General features: G+C 45.9%; 2 protein-coding genes across 3 annotated transcripts in view; one reads left to right on the top strand and one right to left on the bottom strand.

The window, feature by feature from the left end:
* Positions 1–5,699, top strand: part of ARHGAP26 (Rho GTPase activating protein 26) — a 117,692-nt gene extending 111,993 nt beyond the window's left edge. For both annotated transcript variants that reach the window (XM_051794220.1, XM_051794219.1), the window contains one exon: positions 9–5,699. In XM_051794220.1, coding sequence (XP_051650180.1) covers positions 9–97 — 89 coding nt within the window. In that variant the 3' untranslated portion in view covers positions 98–5,699. The remainder of the gene's footprint in view (positions 1–8) is intronic.
* A 7,238-nt stretch (positions 5,700–12,937) lies between these two features.
* NR3C1 (nuclear receptor subfamily 3 group C member 1) overlaps positions 12,938–27,754 on the bottom strand; it is a 61,553-nt gene continuing 46,736 nt past the window's right edge. Inside the window, exons 5-9 of the mRNA XM_051794218.1 lie at positions 26,200–26,478; positions 23,546–23,690; positions 17,785–17,915; positions 14,886–15,043; positions 12,938–14,062 (exon numbers count right to left, since the gene is read on the bottom strand). Coding sequence (XP_051650178.1) covers positions 13,910–14,062; positions 14,886–15,043; positions 17,785–17,915; positions 23,546–23,690; positions 26,200–26,478 — 866 coding nt within the window. The 3' untranslated portion in view covers positions 12,938–13,909. The remainder of the gene's footprint in view (positions 14,063–14,885; positions 15,044–17,784; positions 17,916–23,545; positions 23,691–26,199; positions 26,479–27,754) is intronic.

The raw sequence follows: 27,754 nt of genomic DNA, 5'->3' as shown, positions 1-27,754 counted from the left end.
CTCCACAGTTCACCCATCCCAGGAGCCTGGCTGGCTGGAAGGGACCCTCAATGGCAAGACAGGATTGATCCCTGAGAACTATGTGGAGTTCCTATAACTGTGGGTTTGTGCAGCGCCACTGCTGAGTGTTCCATGGTATCCATGGCAGAGTCCTGCAGGCCCCTGTGTGATGTGGGGTGAGGACATCCCTGTGCCCGCTGGATGGATGTTTGTGTGGATCATGACATGCTCCTCTCCTCCCGGTGTGCGCTCCAGGGCTGCATGGGAACAGTCCTGGGGAGATGGAGAGATGCCCGAAGCCTGCATCCCAGTGATGAGAAAACCAGGAAAGGGACAGCTCCACACTGCAACCAAGTGCTCCAAGGGGCCGAGCCTGCAGACTGTGAATGGCACAAGAGCCCCTGAGCAGGATGTTCCTCACAGCAGGACCGTTCACTGGCTGCATGGAGCATCAGTGGGAGCTGGGGGACCCCCACTCACCAGTGTTCCTGCCAAGGAGGAGCGACCAGCAGCGAGTCCTGTGCTCCCAGATCCTTCCCTGCGTTCCAGCTGGCCTGAGCGACACTCTCCATGCTGCCAGGGAGCACCCTGACCTTGGGGGCAGGGGAAGGGTTGGGGTGCTTTCGGCTGACACCAAACCCCAGGCTGGGGCTGCAGCAGCGCTTTGAGGGGGCCAAGCCCCCGTGGTGACTTGGGCAGCCCCCGTGGTGACTTGGGCAGCCCCCGTGGTGACTTGGGCAGCCCCGGTGAGGCGACCGCCCTCCTCGTGCCACCGCAGTGCCGGGTCTTGCAGGCGAGAGTGAGCCCTGGGTGGGCTCTGTGGGGGCTCAGGGCTGGTGGGGCTCAGCAGGTGCTGGCATGGCAGAGTAAGGAGATTTTGGACCAAACCTCTCAAGCTCTTTTTTTTTTTTTTTTTTAAGGATTTTGATTTTTGTGAGATAAACCTCAGTCTGGGCGAGGTGAGCAGCCCACGCTGCCTTCCTGGTGCAGCCCCAGACAAACCCTGCTCCTGTTTTTTGGCTATTTGGTACCTCCACTTCCTAATTCCCATTGCACAGACACATCCATGCTCCCACCAGTGCCCAGGCCGCTGATGTGCCGTGTTGAAGCTGTGTCTGCCACTCTCCAGCGCTGTTTTTTAGGCATCTCCTTGCTTGCAGCCTGGTGTGTTGTCTGTCCGTGCCAAGTCTGTGCAGTGCTGCTTGTACAAGGTGAATTATTTCCATCCTCACAGAGCATTTGCTGTTGATGTGGCCAACCTGGGATCTGTGGAGAGCAAAGGACGAGTCCTTCAGCTCCATCTGCCCTCAGAGGATGCTCCTGCCTCCGTGGACACACTGTGAGGGCTCGGCAGAGCGAGTGTGCAAGCCCCTCATCATTTCAGATCATTTTTACGGGGGAGGGTGGAAGAAGGAGCCCTGTTTGACTGCAGAGCCAGGATATTGAGAGCTGGAATTATTATATTTTATAAAAGAAAGTCTCAAAAGAACCCCCAGCCCACGGTGGTGAGTGCTGCACCAAAGCGCCGCTGCCACTGCCCTGGGGATGGATGTCGTGGCTTTTTGTAATAATTTTTAAGACTCTGAGTGACTGAATTGCTGTATGTGTCACTTTTTATTTTTGAAAGAATTAATGTATAAATAGAGTATCTTAAAATATTATGAGGGAAAGATCTATATTTGATATTTTTAGAAGAGCTGTAATGAGAGAAGTGAAGGACATTTGAAACCGGTCACAGAGACGCTCCCAAACATCCTGATCCCCCACCTCCCCCAGCTTTGGGCTGCTGCTTCGTTTGCTCTGTGGTGTCACTGAGAGAAGAGGGAGCTGAAATTTCAGCCTTGTTCACGTTTCTTCCACAGTAATTAAACTTCCTGGGCTTTTGTCTTGGGGAAAAAAAAAAAAGAGGAAAAAGTCAATCATTTTTTTTCTGCTTTCCGGGGCAGGCAGCACAGATTGTTCCCAGGGGATCACACCCTCTCCATAACACCCCAGTGCCTTGAGGGATGCTCTGGGCTCCTCACCTGCCTGGTGTTATTTCAGCAGGGGTGAAGTTCCCCACCTGCCTGGTGGTCTCTGCTCTGAGGTGTTGGAAGAAGAGGGTGAGAGGTTTGTGTAGTGTTTCAGTGTTTCAGTGGCACATTGCTGGTTCATGTCCATCCTTGGATTTAATAGTCAACATTTGTGCTGTTTCTTGGTTTTCCTGAAGCTGAGGATGGGGCCAGTCTTTATCCAGTCCTGGCATCAGATGGGGCTGGGCTTTATCCAGCCCTGGCATAAGATGAGGTCTGGCTTTATCCTGCCTCGGCATCACTCCATGGCTGCGGCTGGTGCTGGGACCTTGGGGCTGCTTGGAGCTGGCACTGGCCCTGCCTGGGGCAGGTGTAACAAAACACCTTCCCAGAGGGTTAGGAGAGGGATGGGAAGGACTAATGGAAAGGATTTTTTTTAAATGCTTAATATTTCCTGTCACCACTCTTTGCTTTTGTTTGGGACTGTCCCATCCAGAGCTGCTCCTCCATCATCACTCCTGCCTTCGCGGGATGCTGCCAGAGCAGAGAATGCTGTGGATGAATGGGAATTGCAAACACGCCAAAACCACTCCAAAAGGCATTATTTAGGGACATGGTATTTAAGGGCCTGTTTAGCGATGCTGTGTGAGCACCAGCACAGCCCACCCGGTGCCAGGAGGCTGTTGCCAGCCGTGTCCCCACAAAACCTTTCCATGCAGTGTCCCCCTTTGGCTCCTCAGATGCTCCCGTTACTCTGAGACGGGAGTAAGTTCCTTTTCCGAGGCACATGGGAGCTTTTGGATGTGCTACCTAGAGGGTTTCTGGGAACAAAAGTCCCATGCAGACATATTTACAAGACGTCTCCTGGAGGAAAGGGAAATCAAGCCTAAGTTATTGCTCTTACAGGAGAGCCAGTGGAATATTTTTTTTTAATTAAAACTTTCCAAAAAGAAAAATTTGGCTGGAACGCTTACTAAATGTTCCCTTTTTGGGCCAGCTTTAATAGTGTCGTAAACATCAGTTTATTCCAAGACAAATTAAAGATAGGAAATACTTTTTTAAACCAGCCTGACAGGGCATTTGATGCTTAATATTAAAGTCATCAGTCAAAGTGATATGAAAGCTGGGTGGTGGCATTGCCCATAGGCAGAGCCTCTCTCATGGTCCCTGGCCTGTCATTTTGGGCATTAAACCAAAAAAAAAAAGAGATGGTGCAATAATATCTGTTGGAACTGACATTGGACAAGTCTCACAGTGCAGCCCTGCCATGTTTCAGGTCAAGGACACAAGTCTCACAAGTTGGCCATGGCCAGGCCACCATGGTCCAGCCTTGGTCCCAGTGTCCCAGTGGCCACTGACACATGTGGTGTTTCTGTGCTCAGGCTCCCCTTGTCTCTTTACTGATTTTCAGGACTTTTGAATCAGCAAGTGAAGCAACTCAGATGGTTTGAGAGCGCCCAGACTACTGCCAGCGCTCCTGTCACACCTCCCAGTGCCCTGCTGGGCGCTTTGGGTGGGGTGGGTTGGATCAGGTTGGGTTTGGGATTGTGTTGGGTTGGGTTTGCATTGGATTTGGGTTGGATTTTACTTGGATTCGTTTTGGGTGTTGGGTTGCACTTGGATTGGGCTCGATTTGGGTTGGGATTAGGTTGGGTTGGATTGTGGTTGGATTAATTGGGTTGGGCTGGATTTGTTGGGTCGTGGTTGGGTTTGGGTTGGGATTAGGTTGAGTTGAATTGGGTTTGGTGTTGGCTTATGGTTGGACTGGGTTGTTTGGATTGGATTGGGTTGCAGTTGGACTGGGGTTCCAAAAAAAGCATCCAAACCCCCTGGTTCACTGACAGCAGTTCAGCACATCGAGGGATCAGGTGGGTCTGTAGCCAAGGGAAGACTTTACCTGCACAAACCCAGAGCCTGGTGGTGGAGGGACATGGTATTTTATCAGCGAGCGTGTGGTATTTTAATTATTCTAATGAACCATAAACCTCAAAGCAATTATAGTTTGTACATGTGGGCTAATTCAAAATTTTAGCTTTTGGGAAATAAAGATTAAAAGCAAAGGGGTTTTTTTAAGAAATAGCTGTTTAAGGCTCTATTCTCTGGGTGAGGAACTGATTGTTTGCAGATGAGCTCGGCAAAGCAGCTGGTAATTTAGCACAATGCTGACGGCTCACAAGGTAGCACCTACCTATTACTTATTGTAAATCCTCCCTCCTGCTAATGAAGCTTATTCTGCTTCTAAACCTCAGACAAAAGGGTCTAGAAAAATCACACCTGGGCTCTAAACTCACTGACGCATGCAGGAAGGGGGAAAAGTCTGCATCAGCCGGGTGTCCTGGAGACCAGCCGTGGGCTTGGATTAGGAGGGGATGGCAGAACAAGGTCTGGAGGTGGGAGCGAGGTGGAGTTTGAACAAACCCATCTCCACAGGGAGATTTCTGTGTCCCTGCTGCCGTGGGTCCATCTCTCTGGGAGACCCCGCAGCCCTCATTGCCTCCTGCCTGCTGCTCCCCCCTCCCTGCCCTGTGCTGGGGTTCAGCTGTTACCCGGGGCAATCAGATAATTAAATATCTGCAGGTTGGTCAGAGCTTTCCTTCACAACCACCTGTGAGAGAAGAGCGGTGGAGGAGTGATGGGTGGTGAGAGAGGCTCTGGGAATGAGCCCCAGAAGGGCCACAATGTAGGAGTGAAGAAACCCTCGATGAAAGCATCTCCCTGGCACAGGGGGCTGGAAGGGGCCTCAAAGACCATCTTGTGCCACCCCCTGCCATGGGCAGGGACGCCTTCCTCTAGACCAGGTTGCTCCAAGCCCTGTCCAACCTGGCCTTGAACACTTCTAGGGATGGGGCAGCCACAGCTTCTCTGGGAAACCTGTGCCAGGGCCTCGCCACACAGGGAAGAATTTCTTCCCAATATCCAACCTAACCCTACTCTGTCAGTGGGATGCCGTTCTCCCTTGTTCTGTGACTCCATGCCCTTGTCCAAAGCCCCTTTCCACAAACACACCTAAAGGTAAGTTCTCCTTTCCAGCTGATGGCACCGTGGGCTACCTGGGCTGGTTCCCGCTGCTCCAGCAGCCAGTGAGGATCTTTTCCCAAGGCTGCACTGGGAAGTGCTGCTGTGCCCGGCCCTGCTGCAGCGGGAGGTGCCCACGGCCAGCTGAGGGGTCGGGGCTGTGCCGGTGACATTCCATGGCCCCGCAGCCCATCCGGCCGGGATGCTCTGCTGCTGCGGCAGCTGCGGGTTGTGGGTTTGGTTGTAACTCGTCCTTCCAGCCGCTGCCGGAGCAGCTCTTGTGCAAACAAGCTCATTCTAATGCTGTTTACCTACAATGACTCCTGAGGGAGAGCTACCGGCCTGGACGGCAGCCAGCGCTGGGCTGAGCAGGGAGTGTCTGCCGTGTCCTCCTCACCCAGCTGAGCCGGACGGTGACACTTCCACCGGGATCCGGTTCCTGTGCAGGGCTGGGGGGCACCGGGGGCACTGCGAGACGGGGCCTTGGCTGCTCCTGCTTGGCCCTGGAGCTGCTCCTCGAGCCCCGTCTGCCTGATGTACAGCTGCCTTCCCCGTCCCGCTCCCATAGGTCCCGGAGATGTTATGTTGCTTTCTAAAGCTTATTAATTTTGCTGCAGCCATTACCTATAGTAAATATTTCTGGGTCTGGGAGATGCACGTGCTGCTTCTGCCTCTAGGGGTTTTTGTTGTTTGGGGGTTTTTTTCGGGGGGGGGGGGGATTGTTTTGGGGCTTTTGCGTGTGTGTGGGGGGGTTTGGGTTTTTGTTGGTTTGGGTTTTTTTTGTTTGTTTGTGTTTTTTTGTTGTTTTGGTTTGGTTTTTTTTGGGGGGGGGGGGGTGTTTCTTTTTTTTGTTTGTTTGTTCGGTTTTTTTTAATTTGGGGTTGGTTGGGTCTTTTGTTCATTAACTGTTGCTGTGTTGGTACCTGAAGTGCTGCTGCTCCGAGCGCCGGGGCTGCCCTCCAGCCACCCGGAGCAGAACCAATTACACCACCAGATCCTAATCGAGCCGCTGTTTATTATTTATTTCCCCAGCAACGACGATATATTTAGCCCAACAGCTCTGAGCTGTTTCAGCCCCATTATGCTCAGCAAATCCCAGCAGCGTGATGGGAGGGAGCGCTGCCCATGGAAGGGATAGCCGAGGGGCACCAGCACCGTGAGCCCCCCGGGACGCCAAGGGGGAACCCCCGACTTCCCCTTGCCCCGGAGAGGAGCTGCATTTGCCCCTGGGCAGTGGGTGTGGGTGGGCAAGGGACTGACCTACACGGGGGGAGAAGCATCTCTGCACAAGAGGAGGGTGTGAGAGCCTCGTCCCTCGGGTTTTCTTTGGCTTGCCAAGGGTTGGGTTGGGCTGGTTGGATTTTTTTTAATTATTTTTAGTAATTGCTCTGGTCTGAGCCTTGTAGGCCAGTCCTGTGTTTGTTTGGGGTAGGAACACGTGCAGCTTGGCTGCAGCTCGGCTGTGGAAGTTCTGCCTGCAAGCCAAAAAGGGAAAAAAAGAAAAGGGTGTGAGAGAAATGAGGAATTAAAAATGCTGGGGTTTAATTTTGGATGGGTTCGCTGGGGCCAAGGCAGTCACTCTGGGGGGATGGGGACAGCAGGCTCAGCCCCCTCCCCATGACCTGTGTCACTGCCTGTACCCCTGCTCTGCAGCAGTTCCCTGTGCTCAGCTCCTCAGGGACGCATTTCTCCCATGTCCAGTCCCTCAGAGATGCATCCCCCTTGTGCTCAGCTCCTTGGGGACACATTTCTCCCATGCTCAGCTCCTCTGGGCCACAGCCTCCCCTGTCCAGCCCCTTGGGAACACAGTCCCCCATGCTCCACTCCTTGGGAACACATCCCCTGTTCCCAATGCCCGTCACTGAGCTCACCAGGTCACTTTTCTCAGTCTCACTCTGTCCTCCTGCATCAGCCATGCAAATAGTGCCCACATGAGATGCTGCCTCAGCTGTTTTCCCCCTACCTTTTCATGTGGTTTGATCTCAAATCAGCAGATCCCATAATTAGAAGGACTCCACTTGTTATTTTTTAAACTCAGAAGTTCCCTGTTGTGACCTCGGAGAATATCCTTAATAATGCTTTGGAGCTGTGCCAGGCCTGTGATGGATTGGATAAGGATATTTACCCCTCCTCCAGGTTGATTTTTATCTGCTTTTCCATGGACTCGGGTGTTGGACATCAATGAACTTCTTATCCCTTCAGAGGGTTCCTCTCCCTGTGGCTCCTCCAGTCTCACTTTGACAAGTTCAATATTTACATGTTTTTATTTTAAAATGGACACGCAGTAGACATATTATTTTCAGGTCTGCCAATATCAAAATTATCTGTAACTCTGACAAGGAAATGAACCAAACTTGTTGACATGTGACCCCATTGCCCAGAGAAGCTGTGTCTGACTCATCCCTGAAGTGTTCAAGGTAGGTTGGACAGGGTTTGGAGTACCCTGGTCTAGTGGAAAGTGTCCCTGCCCATGGCACGGGGGTGGGAGAGATGAGCTTTGAGGTCCCTTCCAACCCAAATGAGTCTGTGGTTCAACGAAACGGATCTGACCAGTGCCTTTGTGCAGTTCAGCATCCAGCTGGTGCCAAGATGGGTACAGGTACCAGCAGAGACACCCCTGGAATGAATGTCAGCTGGGTCTGAAGGAATGACTACATCTTGGATTTAGGGACTTGAAATGGTTTGGATCCCTAAGGCAGCACTGCAGGACCTGAGCTTGCAGAGTCCTGGGTTCCCTCCCAGACTAGTTCCTGATGGTATCTTGATAAGAACACTGGCAATGTCTGGGTATAACCATAACTTACAGCCAAGGAGTCTTTTATTCTGTAGAATCCCAGTATTTGTGCATTATGTGGCACAGCTCTGTGAGCTCCCACTGCAGTGGGGAGACAGCCACGGACAAAACGGCCCATTGGGGACTGTCCCAGGGACAAACATGAACTCAAGAGCTCAAATCTTAAATGTCAAAATTGTAAAAATGGCATTTAATGGCATCTTTTCCAAACCAGTCTGAAATGCCATTGTTTTATTGGGATAATGTGAACACAACAGAAATCATGAGTTGCCATCTCATGCTGGGCTTCATCCGAATTTCTTGGAAGCTAAGGATAAAGCTCCAGAAAGCAAGTAATTGCAAAATAAGGCAGCAGGTGAGGGAGGGCTGCAGCCCCATGGCCCCCAATCCGCCCTCCCAGGGCAGGGCAGCACCATGGCCACGCTCCAGCCACAGCCAGTGTGGTGGGACAGAGCACAGGAGGGGCAGAAATCCTGCAAGGAATCAGAACCTGGTCCACAGATGTTTCTGATGTCAATGATTTTATAAATGGAATGGGACAAGTGGGATTTCATGTGGAACATGAACACATTGAGGACTTGATGCACTTGCCATGAAGCTGGAGCTCATGAGACACAGAGCAGTTATATTATCCTAATATCTGATGTCGCTCCTTAAAGAATCTTTCCACAATTGTTTCACAAATAAACGCGGTTATCATAAATCCCGTTCTTGTATTGCCTCTGACCCCCATCCACAGCCATCCAGCTTGGGAATTACCGAAGGGAAATTTATGTAAGCTTTGTTTTAATTGCAAACAATTCAAAGAAATCATTCCCTGCTGGGAACTCGGCCTTTTATGCTGCAGTTAAATGAGATTTTATTACAGCACGACTCGCTCTGCTGCTCAGGGGGTGAAGGCATGAGCTGTGCTGAGGTTTTAGTTACTGATGGGTTGGAGACATTGACATTCGAAAACTCCAGTGGCCACATGGCAGGGAAGGAACTTCATGACAGCATTTTCTGTTCTTTATGAAACCAAGTGCAATGTTGTCACAGCCAGACAGAGGCACCTTTCAGTGTTCCTTTTTCACAATTTGGGTTAAATCCTGCCTTTGGGAAGGTATGATCCTGCTGCACAGGACCCCTTAGGCTGGAATCCCATAGCCCATCCCCTGCCCAGGACTCCCACCCCAATCCACATCCTCCCCCCAGGTAATGCCCATGACTTTGTAGTACATTTTGTTTCTCTCTATCACTAACATTTGGCATCCAGTAGTTGCCTTGGGAAGGAGCTTTTATCACATTCTGACACGTATCAGATAGTTGAGAACCACTGCAGTGACAAAATACATTTTAAATCATAGAATTACAGAGTGACTTGGGTTGGAAGAAACCTTAAACTCCTCTTGTTCCACCCCCCCAGCATGGGCAGGGACATCTTGCTCTAGACCAGGTTGCTCCAAGCCCGGTCCAACCTGGCTGTTCAGGGAACCTAAATCAATTCTTTATTTAGTTACATAACATTTTGTGCTGTTTTCCTCAGTTGAACTGGCCCGGCAGCTTTAGCCTTTCTCTGAGGTGGGCACAGGTCAGGCTGCTCCAAGGCACGTTCCTGCTCTGGATTACATTAGAGAACCACAGTGCTGATTTTCCTCCAGAAAACGGACATTAGAATGCAAAGGCAAAACACAGGCAGCTGTGATTTTCAATTAAATTGTTAATTTGAACTTCATGATCAGAAATTCTCCTGCTCCAGAACTTCTACAGCAGCAATTCACTCCAGTACAAATAATTCCTGCATATAAGGTGAATAATGAGACCACCACAAATGAACCGACTCGCTGTTGGACCCAACCCTCTCCAGGATCACAGCAAAAAACTCCACAAAAGCATTTTGGAGCCATTTAATGAAAAAAGCAGAATTTTATTATATGGTTTCTGTCCATTATTCGGCATTGCTGTAAATGGCTCACATTTACTGCAACTTCTGTACAGATGTGTGGCTTTGTATTACCAGAACAGCAAATTTAAATGAAAAAATAAATGTTCAACAATTCCACACAAGCTTTTACAGTCCAACATTTCACTGAGTAGGTGAAAACTACAGACTTGTTACTACAGAATTATTCAGCATGAATAAAAAACTACAACTTTTATTTTTAAACAGGAGTCACTGGTTTAATTTTTTCTTTTATGCTGTTTAAAATTGCTGTGATAAAAATAATGATTTTTTAATAATGCCATACACCGGTATGATATAGGATTTGTCCCAGTATATATCTTTTTGTTTAATATACAAAATAGAGTAATGACCCATCGCTTGACTCTGCTGTTGTGCAGGTTGTTGGAGGTGGGATGTTTCCACACACACGCACACACACAGCCTTTCCTTGGATACGAGGCCTCTGGCTGAAGAGGCTCTCGACCTTCCTGGAAAATTTGGTTCCTATGTGATGTCGATGGCTCAGCAACCCCTGGTTGCAGACTGGGCTAACGATAGAGCGTGACTGGTATATAATCATGGAATCCCCGACTGGTTTGGGTTGGAAGGGACCTTAAAGACCATCTCATTACAACCCACGGGCAGGGACACCTTCCACTACACCAGGTTGCTCAGAGCTCCATCCAGCCTGGCGTTGAACACTTCCAGGGATATAAGAATACAATCTTTATAAAATCTCACTCTAAGTCATGTCCCTGAAGTCCTTCCTCGCTAAAACTCGACTACAGGATGCTCCCGCAGCCAACATTCATCCAGGCACTTCCTCCTCCTCCTCCTTCACCTTTCTCTGTGAAAATGGCGAGGTCATTTTTCGGCATCAATTGGCACCTATTCCCAGCCCCCCTCCCTCTGCCCTCCCTCGTGGCGGCCCCCCAGCGCCCCCCTGTCCCGGTGTCCCCCCGTAAGGCCATTGCGAGCGCCCGGCGCGTCCTGAGCTGCCCCCGCCGTCCCTGGGCGGATCCGTGCACTTTGTGATAAGGCACTGAAGAGTCAAAGTCAGAATTCTCCCTGCTTTATCCAGAGTGCAGGGACTACCCACTGCTACACGGACTACGGATAACAGGACATGGACTTCTCACTGCTGACTAAAGCACTATGTTTTCTCACTGGTGAAGTTTAGAACTGAACAGCACGTACAGGACGATTCTTTCTCTAACATCACAGTTTCCTTTGTTTTTCCTTAAATCCACAGACTAAAAATGAACATACAGGCAAACAGACACAAGGGGCAGAGAGCCTCTCCTCCTACATGACCAGTTCTCTCATGGGGGGATCACAGAATCCCAGAATTTGGGTTGGAAGGGACCTTAAAGCTCATCCAGTTCCAACCCCCAACTCCATCATCATCTGTTGGAGCTCACTGCAGTTGCTTCTGCTGGCAAAAATGCCAAGTTTGGGGTCCGTGCACCCCGACCCGCACACGCGCTGTGCCCCAGGCTCCGACTGAGGGCTCTGGGGATACAAGTTTATAAAACATTCTCCAAAGTAAGAGCAGGTTTCCTTTGAACCAAAAAGCCCCCCCAAAACCCAACAGCACCAAACTCCTATCTGTATCTGTATCTGTATCGCAACTGGGCGCGTGAGGATTCCCATGGAATTGGGCTGGATGTCATAATTAAAATCCTGACCTTTAATTGTTACAAAATGTACATATTCTGTACAGATCAAAGGAGAGAATGATTATTTATTTTTATTAAAGGTGCTATTTTACTCCAAAGTACTGAATATAGGATCTTTTTTAATAGGTATAACATTCAAAAAGAGATTTAAGAAAGGAGAATTGAGTTTCCTATTTCAGTTGGAAACCAATGTTTGCTGAAAGTAGAAATGTGCTGTGGACACCCCATGCTCTGTATTTACATATTGCTGGCACCTGGATGTGGATTATTGCCCAATTTTGAAGTTGTTTTTGCTGTGGGAGTGAGGCTGTGTATGAAATTCCCCCGGGAGGAGTTCAGAGCTGGGTGTCCTGGCTGACAGTTTTTGCAGTGGGGGTCTGGTTCAGCCATGCCTCGGGAGCAGTTCCCGACCATACAGATAGGAGCATCCCACCCAAAAGCCAACGGGAATTTTTACACAGTGATTCAATAAACACAAACCCAACCCTACAAACACCCACGGAGCACAGGTTTTCCCCTCTGAACAAAGCACTTCTTTGGATACGAACACCGATGCCTCCGGTGCTGCCTCCAGCCAAACCACACAGAACGGGTTCCCACTCATCATATTTGTGACCCCTACAAAAAATATAATTACATGTATCATGATAAAGCAATCTGTCATCTAAAAATCATCCTTATTATACACTATACAAGCTATTTTACAATCATTTAATAAATTGCTTTTAAAGCTGCAGTAGCCCTTCCCTTCTTTTCTTGTATCAGCGAATATACCGATTATACATATTTGAAACTATAACTAAATATAAAAATATATTAGGTTTTGTATTTTCTCAGATGATCTTTCTCATTTCTATTACACAAATAATCTGGCCACTTTGAGTAAAAATCAAATTTTAGAGTGGCTTAGTAAATATTTCAATTTTGAGATACAGAAAATTGTTAAGGTGCACGTAGAAAAGGCTACTACAGCTTCTAAACATCGGAAAATATCCTTATCAATGGCAACAAGGAGAAATCCACATGGCCTATGGGAATTTATGGCACGCCAGGAATTCAGTGTGAAGGGCTGCAGCCTTACAAAGACAGAAAGTTTGACGGACAACTCTAAGACCACGAACTCAGTAGCAGAGCTTTCCTGCTCTCCAGGAGAGAGGATGGAGCAGTCAGTGACGGGTGGAGATGTGGAATTGGGTCTCTAACCAGGCGAGTTTGGAGCTGGGATATCCAGTCACAGCCGTGTGGCCACTCGGACATCTCCCCGAAGAGGAGGACTCTGGAATCCGTCCAGGAGAACAAACCCAAACCACTGGGTGCAATCACACGTCCACCTCCTCTGTCCGTGGGGGTTTCCAGATATACTCGTGTGATGACAGGTTTAAGTGTATAGAAAATGTGAGTTTCTCCACACAGAAGTAAACTTTTCTGCAGCTATGCATATTTTCCTGAAAATTTCCTGATGGGCAGTCAGGACTGATCTTCTTGGCATCAATGCAGCCCATGACTCTTTGCGTTATGGCTGTTGCATCATATGCAAAAATCAGGCTTCTTTTTTTTTTTTTTTTTCAATATATAAAATAACCTGCTCATTTACATCCAGTGAGGACTGGGTTAATTTTCTATGAATCTGCATATCCAACACTTCTGCAATATACCAAAAGGATTTCATTCGGATCTACTGAAATGAGATTTGAGAGTGTTCTCCCACCCACCCTGGCCCTTAAAAAAAGCCAAATTTTTATAGCCGCTTTGACAGTTGAAAGCGATTAGGTTAGAAAAGCCCAACCCTTTTTCACATGAATCTACTCAAGGATTTACTGTCTAGAGGTCGTTTAGGAAAGCTACGAGCTGCCCCACCTTAAAAAACCAGCTGTACAATAGGCATCTTGAAGTATTACAAAAAAATTATGTAAGAAAAAATGAACAAGCCGAGTTCACGGTATATAAAGTTAAAGGAAATTGCTAAAACCAGACAGTAATAGCTATAAAAGGCACAACTTCCCTTTTCTGATATACACTTGTAAACTTTCTTCAGGTTACATGCATAAACCAAAATGCTACCTTAACTTTAAAAAAAAAAAAAAAATCCAAAACACTTTACTAAAATAAAAAAACAAAACGCCTAAAAAATTGTCTCCAGCCAACTGCAGCAATTAATTAATTAGCAGAATGTTCGTAACAGCCTCAGAGCTTGTCACTGGTGGTTTGATGCATCCGGGGATGGTGCACGAGGGGAGAGAGAAAATTTCTAACAAATAGGATTTACGATTTCTTTGCCTTTCCTTTCTCCCCAATTCTTTCCCAAATGGGAGAAATCCGCTGCTTCTCCAGCCTAACTCTTGGCCCTCTGTAAACCACATGTAGTGCATAATTACAAAAGAAACACCGCTGCGAGGACAAAAGGAACAAGTTCTGTAGGTTTTCTCTTTACAAAACAAAGCTATCGAGTGACGGTTTCTTAAGGCAACCCTTTGTGTTAAGGCAGTCACTTCTGATGAAACAAGAGCTTCTTGATATTTCCATTGGAATATTTTGGTATCTGATTGCTGATGATTTCTGCCAACATTTCTGGGAACTCAATACTCATGGATTTATCCAAAAATGTCTGGAAGCAAAAGCTCAGAAGATTTTCAACCACCTACAAGTGATAAGGCAAAGAATTACTTGCACATGAAGATGTATAGAAAAATCACTCACATCCACCCTCCTCCCACCCAACCCCTGCCTGTGGACGAGGCACATCCCAGCACCCCTCACCCCTGCTCCAACAGGACAGGCACAGGCATCCTCAATTAATTAATTCTTGTCAATGGCACTCCAATATAAACCAAACAAACAGTGAAGAGATTCGGTATCAATTCCCATTCCAGCAGATAAGTGACATACACATGTACAAGCTTAATTAGATCTTTCCAGGTGCCTGGTACAGTAACAAATAAAAAACAGTAGTTTTGAGGTCCCAAAGTTTCCCCTGTTTTAAACATTGCTGGGACTGCTTTGTGTAATTTAGAATTAAATTCCAAAGGAGACAGACTGAATTCTGAAATTCTTTGCCAAATGAATCCTGCTAACACCACACATAGCGCTGAGGAATTATTTCAATGCAATTCCAACTACTCCATAAATTCATAACAGGTTTTAAACTTCACATCTCTGCTACTACTGCAAATCATTTACAGTTTCTGAGTTCCTCCATTTTAAAGCAATATAATTTTTAAGAACTAAAGGGACTGAAAATTAGATGAATTATAAAATTAACTGCTGCGGATTCCACTGCAGAGGTAGCCTGAGAGCAGCATGTTCACGGTTGTCAATTCGCCTTTCGTTAGACAGGAGGGGGGCACGACCTCCTCCTCCCCCGCGATATTTATCCCTTTAAATAATAAAAGCCTAGAGGAGATCACTGTCACCGCCCCAATGTGTTTATCTGGAATGCCTACAGCATTCCTTTCAGGACTTACATCATGCATAGAGTCCAGCAGTTTAGTCAGTTGATAAAATCGCTGCCAGTTCTGGCTGGAGTTCCCTTCCCTCTTCACGATGGCCTTGCCCAGCTCCTTGATGTACGTCATCCGGATTTCTTCAAACAGAGACTGACTCTTCAGGCCTTCCTTGGGAACTGCAACATTGATACGAACCTTTAAGACATTATAAAGCTATGAACTGTGTCACTATTTAAGTTCTCGTACATCAGGAACTATAGTGATAGGACAAGGAGTAAGAGGGGAAATTTAGGTTAGAAATATGGAAGAAATTCCTCCCTGTGAGGTGGTGAGGCCCTGGCACAGGTAGCCCAGAGCAGCTGTGGCTGCCCCATCCCTGGAAGTGTTCAAGGCCAGGTTGGAATGAGATGAGCTTTACAGTCCCCTCCAAACCAAACCAGTCTGTGACTCTATGAAAATGACCAGAAGAAAAAGGACTTGGACTGACTGAAATGACAGCAGAGAGAGAAGGAAAGAGCAGGAACTGGGACTGATGACTAGCTGAACAAAAAGCACAAGACTGCTGCAAAATAAAACAAAGAAACAGAGGGAAGGGAATCAGTCCATGAAGGCAACAACATCCAGCCCTCAAAGTGCCTTGATGAAGAACCATCAGGGCTGGAACTCCCGTGTTCTCCATGTCTGGGAAAACGTGACATTAGAAAGATTCCATAAAAATTCTGCATGTCAGCAGAAGAGCAAGGGCAGAATCACAGGATGGCTTGGCTCGGAAAGGATCTTGAAAGATCATCTAGTTCCAAGCCTCCTGACATGGATCAAGTAACGCATCCAGGCAAGGACTGACAGATTGGACAACAACCCGACTGCCCTAGCCATGAAGGAATCGGGGCATGGACAGAGCTTTTTGGAATAGGGATGGGACATCGAGATAGTGCCAGGCAGATGAGGATCTGGGGGTCAGAAACCCAAGGTGTGGGGACTCAAATCCACGTTAAGTCCCTGTGCCTACATCCTCCTATGAGGATGGCCCTCCTTAAAGGCCAAGGACTAACCCGGACAAAGGAGAACATGGACTCCAGTGGCCCTTAACATCCTTCATTTGAAGCCTCTGATCACCTTGGTGAAGTGAATGGAAAGAGCTGAAGATAGGGAAGAGAAAGAGCTGAGACAAAGGCAACAGAAAGCAAGAGAGGAGGAGAGAGGCCATAAAGCACATTCCCTTCCTCAGAAAATTCAACCCTCACTGCACTGTCAGCATCTGAGAGATGCTGAAGTCTCTTGTCTGCCTTGCCTACACAGGAGATGAAACAAGTCAACTGTTGTTTCAATAATTCACATGTAAAAGGTCCGTGAGCTATGTCTGTGTGTGAGCCACATGTCCAGACCCGTGTGGGATTCCTGTTTTACTCCTCCTCCTCCTCTTCTCTTGGAAAACTTAACACAGAAACACAATAAACCAATTAAAATTGCAAAGTCGTGGATTAAAGAGCTATACAAATTTTAGCCATTCAATTTGCAGAAGTTCCACAATGTACCACTTACACAATGTATGTACTCAACAAAATATGAAGATATATTGTCTTTCACCGTAAATCGAATGGAGAGGCCTCTCTGGGCAGCACCAGCGCCTGCCTGGCCTGGCTCCTGAATGGGCTGAATTCTGCCAGTGCTGCCTTGTCACCACTTCTGCCATGGAAATTTCTCTAAGGAAATTTCCAATTCCTGTAAGGAAAGTTGGCCTACACCACACCCAAAACACTCAAGGAATTTCTGGGAGAGATTTCAGAATCAACCAGAAAATGTTCTAAATCTGCAGCTTTGGGGAAGTTTTAAGTTCCTACAAAGCCCATGGTTGTGAGAGGCTGAAAGTTTCCTGTGAAAAGAGCCCTTGTCCCAGTTCTGGGCTTGGCAGTGAGGCTGTGGCAGGTCTTGCCAGGCTGATGGGGCACTGGGCCCTGAGGGAATGGGCCATGGCAGCCCAGTGCCCCTGCCCACACCCATCACTCACTGCCCTGCAACGTGAACAGCGCTGGGGTGCACATTCCTCCTGCTCCTATCAGGGAAAAGCCCAAAGGGAACGAAGTTCTCATTTCTTTGTAAGAATTAATGCTGTTATTTACTGGAAATATTAAAGTTACGGAATGTTTACACCCTCTCTGTAATAAACTGTTTAAACTTAATAATATTTACTTTTCATCCTGTTCAAGGTCCCTTCCAACCCAAACCATCCGATGAAGATGATGAAGTGCTACGCTGAAAAATCCTGACTTGCACTGCTGCTCTTGCTACTTTCAGAGCACGCTGGTACCTGTCACTGCACTGAACTAAAACCAATCTGACAAGCAGAAGCAGGAGCATGTCAGCAGCTCCCTCGGCCCCGTGGGACTGCAGGAATCGCCATGATGGCCGTGGGATGGGATTTCCCAGGACACAGAGGCACAGGCTTTCCTGGTGTGAGGCGAGGTGCCCAGCTCACACCCACACCCAGCACACACACACGCTCCTTGCTGGGTGAGTCCCTGGACTGCAGCCAAGCCAGCCAAGCTGAGATCCTCAGGGAGCTACAGCCCCAAAGAGCACAGAGAAAACAAAGTCATTGGGTAACAGTGATGTCAACAGAGGGGAAAAATAACACTGTAAAAGTTATTTACATACAGTAACCAATATTACTTATGTTGTCTCATATTAGTTTATTTCTGTATGTTCTGAAAGGACTACTGTGACACCACATTTGACCTTTCATGCAGTACAGACAGAATTTTACTAAGCTGTGACTTAACTCCAGCATATCTTACTGAAAGATAAAAATCATCATGCAGCATATTATATAAATCTATCTTACAGTATTTATTGCAAATCCACCACATACTTTTGTAGATATAAATGCCAAAAGCTGGGAATTGAGCTGTTCACCTACTTGTAGAGAGGAGAAGCAATGTCTTCATGCAGAGATACTCCTCATAGGAGACTTGAAGCCGTGAGAGCTCTCGGGCGACCATAAGCATGTGTTTGCATTGTTCATACATACATGGGAGATTCATCCTCTGCCTGAGGAATAAAAGCATACAAATTAGTGACATGTCCAGGTATCTGAGAGTTCTACATCTCTGGGTTTCCAGGTTGCACTCAGAGCAGCGGGGGGTGCAGAGGCAGACGACAAGCTGTACGTGAGCCATCGCACAGCGAAATGACGCTCCCTTTTCTTGTGAGCCCACTGAGGTGATTGCCTTGGTTACACAGACAGACACCGGCCCAGCACTGCGGAACGAGGCAGCCTGACGTGCTGAATCCCAGCGCCACAAAGGGAGCCTGTCTCTACCAAGGACCGGCAGCAAGCTCCGTTATCAACAGACGTCAGCACAAACTCGACATAGAAATCGAGTTCATTCACTGTGCGACAGAGCTCTCCAAGCCTGGCAGTCCCAAAGTGTTTCATCTTTCTAAGGAAAGATGATGGTGTGCTACGCTAGAGATGAGATTTCTCTAATTCTTTCAGTACTTTTGCAAAGTGCACCTGATTTAACACATACTTCCTCACTACTGACAGCAGCAACTTTCTGTAACTTCTCAATTTCTTACACTTGTATCCTCTCACGTTCATAAAGCGATGACTAGCACTGCAATTAAATGTCATTACCTTTGTAGTCTAATAATCAAGTTTCTAACCATAAATGGAAAGTCATGTTGACAACCAAAGGAAAATCTTGCAATTAGAATAATACATTATGTTTTCATATACTCTTTTTGGGTTTTTTCCCTGTTTCAATGAAACCTTGCATCAAGATGGGAACTCTTCCTTTTATTTAGTAGTACCTCATCTGACATAACAATCCCCTTTTACAGCTGGGCACTGTGAATATTGTAGAATTAGTTTTGGGTGGGAAACGAAGAACAGATTAATTCTGAAGAGCGTACAACAGATTTATGCTTTTCCATGTTTTTGTTTTGGTAAAGACAGGCAAAATAATCTGTTTCCCATGCAGTGAGTACACAATCTCTCTGCAGTGATGTCAGCACTTTATTTTTCATTAACGATGTGTCACCTTTCCTAAGTCATCACCTATTCAATATTAAAATCTACACACAGACGAAATGGGATCCCTGTGAAAGTTAGAAGTAAGATTTGGTTATGAAACTACAGTTCCTTCAAAGCTGATCAGTTTTCTGTTCTCCCTTCCTTAGCCCTGCAGGAGGAGTATGTGATGCACCCTCACAAGCATCTTAAAAAACCCTGACTGGAAAGAAGAACCACACCTTTCTCAAGATGGAAAAAACAGAGAATAATAGGAATTCCAAGGGGGTTTGAAAGACAGAAATACAAGCTATGAAACAGTATTAAACTAGAACAAGCACAAGTGTAAAACCCCACTGCTTCCAAATGGAGCTGTTGGACAATTCCTTCTGAGTGGAACAGGACACTGCCCTGTACCTACAGCCACAGTCTGTGGGCTCGCACATGAACCCAGAAACACTGGATTTACGTTACATTCCATAATCAAGGAGTAGCAGCACAAATATAAAGTGCACACAAGGTAAAGCTGCATGAAACAGGAGTAAGTGCAATGCTGGGCTGTGGGATGTTTCTTAGGGCACTTGACACAAAGCCACCATCTGGCTGCTTGGCAAATGCTGTCCTGACCCCTCTGGGCTGTATCAAAGGGCATCTCAGAGATTTCAAATTGAGTAATTTAAACACATTCTCTGACAGGGCTCAGCAGTTTTCCTCACGTAAAACTATGCCCATTTCTGGGCAGAAGGTTAAAATAAACATTATGAAATGGGTCAGCCTGTCGTTTGTTTCTGTCTGCTGTAAATTCAACCATATCCACAAGGCTGAGAATCCATAGGAAGACACACAAACTCTGGGCAGTACCAGGGCTATGCGAACTGTAGTTCCCAAAAAATGAGAGCAGGCACAGCCCCCTCCCTTCAGCGAGGTCTGAGCACACAGATGAGCTCTGCCCTGTGCCCTAGAGGCTGCGGATCTGGTTGTGTCAGAGCACGAGGAGGCTGATTCACTGCCTCATCCTAAATGCTGGCAGATGCTCTGGGAAGAGGTCCCAGCCATTCCCATCTCAGATCTCCTGGCCAGGGCACATCAGATGATCTCAGCTGCCACAGGGAACCTGCCCGGGGACAGGGCTCAGGTCACGGACACAGACTCGGAGAAGGGCAGGGCTCAGGGCTCTCTCCCTGCCTGCCCAGGATCCTGGTTCCCCTCCCTGCACAGGCCATTTACCATCTCCATGGATTAATTTACCCACAAATAGACCAGATGTAACACTTCAACTCAATGCTATATTTAGTTAATTAAAATAGACATTGTACTCAGTGAGGACACCACAAGTGCCGCCTTCTTAGCTGAAACTACCCACAGAAACATGCTGGCTCTCAAGCAGAGCTTTGGGATACTCAGGACCAGCAATCCCAGGGAAGCTGCACCCCATGGCAGTTCAGGAGCTGCTGAGCTCGGACTGAGCCACAGGAGCTCCCCAGGGACACTGGCAGGGCCGCAGCAGCTGAAGGCTTCTGCAATTACTGCCAGGCACATAAAAAGACTCAAAGAGGTGACTGGCAGCATTTGATCACTGTGAAGGCATCCTGCTGTAATGACTGCACATTTGAGTCCACCCTGAATCACCCCCTTGCTCTGTTAAGTATCCAATACCCCTCTGCTTTAGGGACCAGCTTCTCAAGGGGCACTGGTGGTGTTCCAGCTCAGCCCAGATCACAGAACACATGGATATACGTGTGCTTGCTCTGGGGGACGTGTGTGGATGATAAAAGCACGTGATGAGTTTTCAACACTGCTGTGAGTCACTCAGTTCAGTCAAGTCTGTGAAAGACTAAAAACCCAGTAAACAGGACGCTGGTGTTCTGAACACCAGATGACACTGATTCCACAGAAGGAGTTACAAAAGAACCTTGGGGAAAAAATCTGGGGAATAAGAGAACTGACAAAACATTGCTTATAAAACTGTAATCACTGTTATTTTTCTAATCAAATACATCAATACAGCTATTCTGTATGGCAGATGAGATTGGAAGGACAAACAAGACCATGGAAGTGACCTCACACCTCAGAGCAAGGAGCTATGATGATGAACATGTAACTGGAGTCGAAATCCCAAGACCCAGAACTTCCAGGAACTTCTTTCTCAAGCTGGGCAACACTTCAATGGTATTTGCTACTTGATGAACACAACTGTGCACTGTCACTGTGCTCACTGTAATTTCGGGCACATTGTGACATACCCAGAGGCCAAAAGCTGATCCAGTACCAGTGCCCGTTCCAGCAGGGCATGTTTTGAATCACAGACTGAGGAAACAGTTATACAATACTGCAAAATCACAGGTTTAAACCATTTTCAAGTACTAAATAATGGCCTGAAGCCTAAGATTTATTCAGCTGCCACACGTTTCAACAACTGTTGAATATATGTGTTTTGTGTGTGAACACATATATTATCAGCTAGTATAGATATACCTCCATTAAAAAATAAATAAATTACAGGAGTACAGACATAAAAGTGAAATATTCAACACATATTCAATTTTTAGGAGAAGACTGAGCAAATGGTTAAGTTGCCATCCTAAGATTTAAGAAGAACAGAATTTAATCCTCTTTCCCGCCACAGACTGCATGAGCTACTCGATCTTGCTACTCCATGTAAGTAAACTGTGACTACACAGGATGATACTGGCCAGGGTTGGTACAATGATAAATGCATGAAAGACTGATGCTGTTCAGATGCTTGAGCGGATACATGAAGCTAAAGAAAGTCTAATTAATCCCATAAAAAAATCAATCTCAAAAAAGTATTCTGCAGTTAGGTCCAACTGAACTACTGTTTCGTTGGAGACCCTTCCAAGAGGGGAGTTTCTCTTCCTGAAGCGGAAGACACTGAATTGCACCAAATGTGAGGACAAGGTTTTAAAGTTCAGAAACTGAAAGAAACCCAAAAATTAAACCAGAAGTAACTGCACTTCTCTGCAACCATGGAAGTAATTCTGCATGCTCTGGTCTCTGTTATCCCCCTGTTCCATTGTCAGATACCAACTATTACCGAATCTATCCTATGTGGTCACATTTGATCATTCAAATCCAAGGGCATTTTTTTTCTTGCAGTAAAATCCAGGTGCATTTTTGCTTAATTGCCCATGATGCCTCTCCTGTCCTGCTCAACATGCCAGCCCCAGGTGCCCCTCCAGCTTTCCCTGCTCCGGAACCTTCTCACGACTCCTGCAGCGGTTTTATTGTTAGTCAGTGTTTGTCACACTGAGCTCCGAGGTGGCTCTCTTTTATTGAGGGATGGGACATAAAAAGTTACGACCAGAGAGTTTTATGGAGAACCTGTAGCCCACTGGAGAAGAAACTGCAGTTCTCTCAGTCAATGTGTTTTATTGAAAACAAATGTCATTGTGATCTACAATTTATGTACCAAACTGTAACTGGAAGGAATTTAAGAATTACTGTTTGCTATAACAGGGTTACCCTTGCAGCTTTGTGTTTTTCAAGAATATCAACACCTGGTTGTGAAGATCTGTGGTTTTGAGCCACTGATAAAACAGCAGGAAATCTCTGATGTAAGGCAAAGTAGATGTTGCTACACTTAGTGACATCAATTATTTCAATTCCACCACACAGAGATTATTCTGCTCCAGAGACACATTCTAAGCACTTTAATAAACATAAGTACACACATGGGCCCTCACCTGCCATCTCCTCCACACCTTTTTTCTGAAGTTATTATAAGGCAATGATTACAGTTTATAGAAGTCTGAATAAATATTTACACAGGGGAAAAAAAAAAGGGAATAAATAAACATGACAAAGGAATGTAAATGGCTGATCCCACAGAAAATGTAACAACTATTATGTTTTTTTTAAAACACGGCAAATATTTGGGAGATCTGAAGTGCAACAGAATCAAAAATACTGTGACTCTGTCAAAACATGCCAATTGTATTGCCTCCACTGCAAGGTCATGAAACAAGAGACATGAATTAGATGCAATCACTTCAACAATCCCAAATTCCCTCTTTCCCTCCCCTCTACAGTACAGTTGCTGCACAACACAAATTTGGAAAAATACAAGGATAATGATGTGTGGTGCAAGAAAAAAATACGTCCAAATATTCCACCAAATTCAACTTTGCTTGAAAATTGATAACAAAGTTCAACAAGAAAATATAAATCAGGAAGGCTGTTCCACTTGTAACCTTGTTTTTTCAGCCCTACTTTAATCAGGCTCAGAAAGAAATGTTTAAGGAATCGGGAACTCTGGGAAACTGGTAGGACCATATTGCCACTTTTATACACTAAACAGACAGAACATTATGCAATTTGCCAAAATTTTCTCTCCATCCCTAACATATTTTTAGCTCTGACTGTGTTGGCTCTGATAACATGAATGATTCTAGTGAATGGTGCTGGAACAGTCACAATATGGAACATTTAAGCACAAACACCTCCCACAAAAACTCCTGGATATAAATACACTTAATATCTCAATTACCTTTCTTTCATTTGACTTAGTTAAAAACCCTAAGCAAGCTCCTGAAAGAAAAACAAGTTGCAAATGACAGGCAGATCTGGGATCTCTGCAATGATTTGTTACCCAGTGATTCACCCCTTGAGTGCAAACCCCAGAAACGCTGTGGCAGGTCTTACTCACTCGTTAATGATCAGATCCGGTGCAAAGCACAGGAGATTGCCATTGGATTGCTTGTAGGATCTCCAGCCTAAAGCAAAAGCCATTAGGAACATCCAGGAGTACTGCAGAAGGGTCATTTGGTCATCCAGGTGCAAATTTCGGAAACCTAGAAAAATAAAAAATTGAGGGGGGGTGGTGTCAGTTGTGAAAAAAAAAAAAGAAAGGACAAAAAACTTGCATGACTTGGAAAAGGGCCAGGGTTATGAGCAGCACAACTGCTGTGCTATCAGTGCATAGGCACTACAGGGAGTAAAAGGGGATGTAATATTTAAAAGCCATAATATATGTGTATGTGCTTATCTGGAACTGATGGTCAGTCAGATAGATCACAAAAGGCAACAACTGTATTTCATATACACTATAATTCACTGGGCTGCCTTCCAAAAATAACAGGGTTTGCTACTTTTCACAAGAGCAGTCCACCAGACAATAAATGGCTTAATGTAAAATTTTGTTCTTATTCCACAACAACTGTACACAGAACTTAGAAAATAAGTACTGCATTAGTTACCAGCATTAACTGCTTCTGATCTCATATGCAGCATTAACACAGTCAAGTGAATAAGGAGGAAATGGGTAAAATCTGACAACTGGTCCCTCAAACAGTCTGAAAATGCTGGCAGCTTTGGATTTACAACACTAGTTCCTATCAGATCCTGCCCACATTTAGCAGGAATCTATCGTGCCACACTGAATCATTATTAGAGCCTGAATTCAAGTTGATTTTATCTAATTTTATTAAGCATCTGACATCTAAAGAGCTCAGAACATCTAAAAAGCTGCTTCCTGAAGATGTGCCAACAGCCAGCAGCCAGGAGATGAATACAGAACAAACTTGGTTTGTCTGACAGCTTCAAACACAGCTCCTGGCTTTGGAGACAGCAGGAACAACCAGGTACTGCTTCAAAAATACGAAGGGTTTCAAAGTGATTCCAATCTCATGGGGTCAAACCTTGAATCTGTGCTCAAACCCTCCTCAGGAAAAGGTTATTTTGAAATCCCAGTGAAAGGATTTGGCAAGGAATGCTGGCGTGCTGTCAGCATGGCTGATGGGCTACAACCAGGAGCAGGATATACAATTAAATACTCATGAGGAACCACCTCAGCAAACAAAAGAAAGGAGATAACAATGATAAGAACAGTTGCTATTAATGTAGTTATTAAAGAGAAGACTGGCATTTCCATCGAGAGCATATGCTCTAAACTGAAGGGCTTGGCTAATCAGGGAAACCGTTCAACAGAGACGATGAACACAGAAGTGTTTTATAAAATGGAATCTAAATTTGGATTTGGGAATACCAGATGGTCTCCCAAAGACCTGTCCCAGAAGGAAGTGCGTGCATGTGAATCTCTCCTAGAGCAGACTGAGCTAATCCCGTGTAACTTCCCAGTGTGAACAGCCCTGACACAGAATCACCAAAGTTGGAAAAGAACTCCAAGGGCATCGAGTCCAACTTGTGACCAATCACCACTAGAACAACTAGAACACACACAAACCTCTCCAGTCACATATCTGCTGGACACAGATATATTTGAGTTTTCCAGCCTTTCTTTCTCACTGTTAATTTATTTCCTCTGCTCAAAGAGGCACTATTATGATTCATAAATCTCATTATCAGACTCTTTTTCCTTTTTTTTTTTTTTTGGCAGACCTGTTCTGTGATGTTATTTTTGGGCAACACATGCGTCATGGAGGTGTTTCTGCCAGCGTTTCTGAGAACAGGTAGGTAACAGTACTGACACGACTGAGAGAGAGATAAACACTGGTCTTTGTTCTGTAGGAATAAACAGATCTTCAGCTACCCTTGGCCCTGGTCTCTCCCAAGACAGATGCCATGTGTTATGTCCTAGGCTGAGATCTGACATCACTTCTTCCGTGTCTAACTGTGTCTTCAGGTGGGAGCCAAAATAGCAACAAACCACCCCCGTTCCCCAGGGAAGAGTCAGTTTAACTGTGCTGCTACGGAGCTGGGGAGAAAATGAACACCTTGACTCTCACCCTGGAATTCGACAGTCAAACACCTATTCCCAAGAAAAGTCAAGAAAAAACTGCAGATACAGTGAAGGGGAGTGAAAAAAGAACCATCCATGAACGCAGACTCAGAGAAGCAGCACAGCAGTGCCAGTCTGTAAAAGTCAAGAGGACTTGCTAAAAATATTCAAGAAATAATTATTTATTGCCCAGAGAAGCTGTGGCTGCCCCATCCCTGGAAGTGTTCAAGGCCAGGTTGGATGAGGCTTGGAGCAACCTGGGATAGTGAAAGGTGTCCCTGCCCACAGCAGGGCATGGAGTTTTAAGGTCCCTCCTAACTCAATTCTGTGATTCTGTGACTCTAAAAGGTGGAGACAGAGTTAATAAAAATAGTTCTCTATATTACTTTTAAAATGAACATTAAGATCCACTGGTCAAAATGTTCAAGTAAAATGAGCTCATCTGCAGTAAATACATTTCTGCATCTGCATTTTTTTCTACTTTTCTACTCCAGAAGTACTTGAGGCATGAACAAGCCCAGTTATGACTAAAACTTCATCTGTACAGCTCTGAAGGAAAACAAACACGGAGTTTAAGTACAATAAGAAGACTGCACTCAGCAATTAACATATTTGTGTGTTACCTGGGATTGCCTTCGCCCACTTGACTGCAGCCACCACCTGCCGCCCTCCCAGCATGTTGAGGGTGGAGAGGATCCTCCAGCTGGAGTCGGGCAGGGTGCTGTCGTATCCCGAGTACAGCACCTCGGGCTCGATCACCTCCAGCAGCGACACCAGCGTCGGCGTCAGCTGCGGCAGCGACGCGGGGACGATGCTCTTGTTCCCGGATGCCTCGGGAGCGTCCCGTGTTCCCGTGGCACTTCCCTGCTGCAGTCCTTTGATCTTCTTCTTTGTTTTGCGAGCTAGGAAAGTTTGGGTAAGTCACAGGTGAGACGATGGAAAGTGACCGTGCCGCGATAAAAATGCAGCAGAGGAAGCGCTGCTTCCCTCCTCCCTGCAGCTGGGACCAGGCCACTGAAACCTTCACAGCATTTGTGTATAAAGTAAATAATTTCACATGAATTCTAATTAAGCCTCCACTGAAAGTAAGTTTGCTTTACATTTTAATAAAAGTCACATTTATGTTACTGTTTCCAACTGTTCAATAATGTCCGCAGGTACCTTACAAGGCTGATCCTAAAATACAAGGCCAAATCCTACCACTGGAAATATGTGCAGGACTTTAAAAGTTCCTGAAGATATTAAGTATAGGAACCAGGAAAAAGAAAGGAAAAAGTATATTTAATGGGTAAGGAATTACTGGATCTCTTGAGCCAGGGAAAACAGGGGGTTTTTTTTGAAAATGCTGGGCAGGAGGAGCTTTTCCTCTTGCCAGTTTCTCCTGCATATAAATCACTGCTGCGTAATTAAACCATAAAAACCATTCGCCAAATAAATAAAACATCACACAGAGATGTTAACTGTAAACTACAAAAACTTGGAGCAACAATTTTATTAGCATCTTGTCCATAATGGAGTCTCCTGCTTGGCTCTGGCTCTCCTGGATGGAGGCAGCCACACAGAACATGCTATTTAACGGAGACCAAATGAAACCAGTTCTTTCCCTGGGTGCCTCAGTTAATTAATTGATTTCTGCTCTGGAACTTCTGAGATAAATCAGTAGCCCATAAAAGCATCACGTAATGTGGTTTCACATTCAAAGTTCCCCCTGACCCATTCAGAATCTCTCAGCATCCAAAATGCACCAACCCTGCAGTGTAACAACACATGAAACTCCCTCCTGGACCCACTGACTGTGACATGGCCTTCAGAAACCAAATGCTAACCACAAGGAATTCTCTACAGATCTTGTATAAATTCAATTTTCCCAAATATTTGTAGACTGGCCACATGTGCCAAACCTGCTGTGGGGGAACAGCAACAGTTATTTCCTTGGAGCAAAGAGTTTTTTGTTATTGTCTTAATTTTGAAATGGCTGCTCCAAAATCCTTTCCACATTCTGGTGTTTTTTGCCCCATTATCCATGTTCTGAAGAGCAAATGAGCTGCTTTGACTTAAATTTAGAAGCACATGCCTTCAGCTTCCTGCAGACACCTGGATGGAGTATTTCCAGCCCAGAAAGCCTAATAAAATTATAATCAAAATAAATAGATCTGATAAGGCAAATTATTATGCAAG

The sequence above is a fragment of the Manacus candei genome, unplaced genomic scaffold, assembly GCF_025592945.1.
Source record: "Manacus candei isolate 608988 ecotype Guabito, Panama unplaced genomic scaffold, ASM2559294v1 h1tg000037l, whole genome shotgun sequence".
Classification (NCBI taxonomy): Eukaryota; Metazoa; Chordata; class Aves; order Passeriformes; family Pipridae; genus Manacus; species Manacus candei.
Note: the sequence above shows the minus strand (reverse complement) of the source record. Positions and strands in the feature narration are given on the sequence as shown.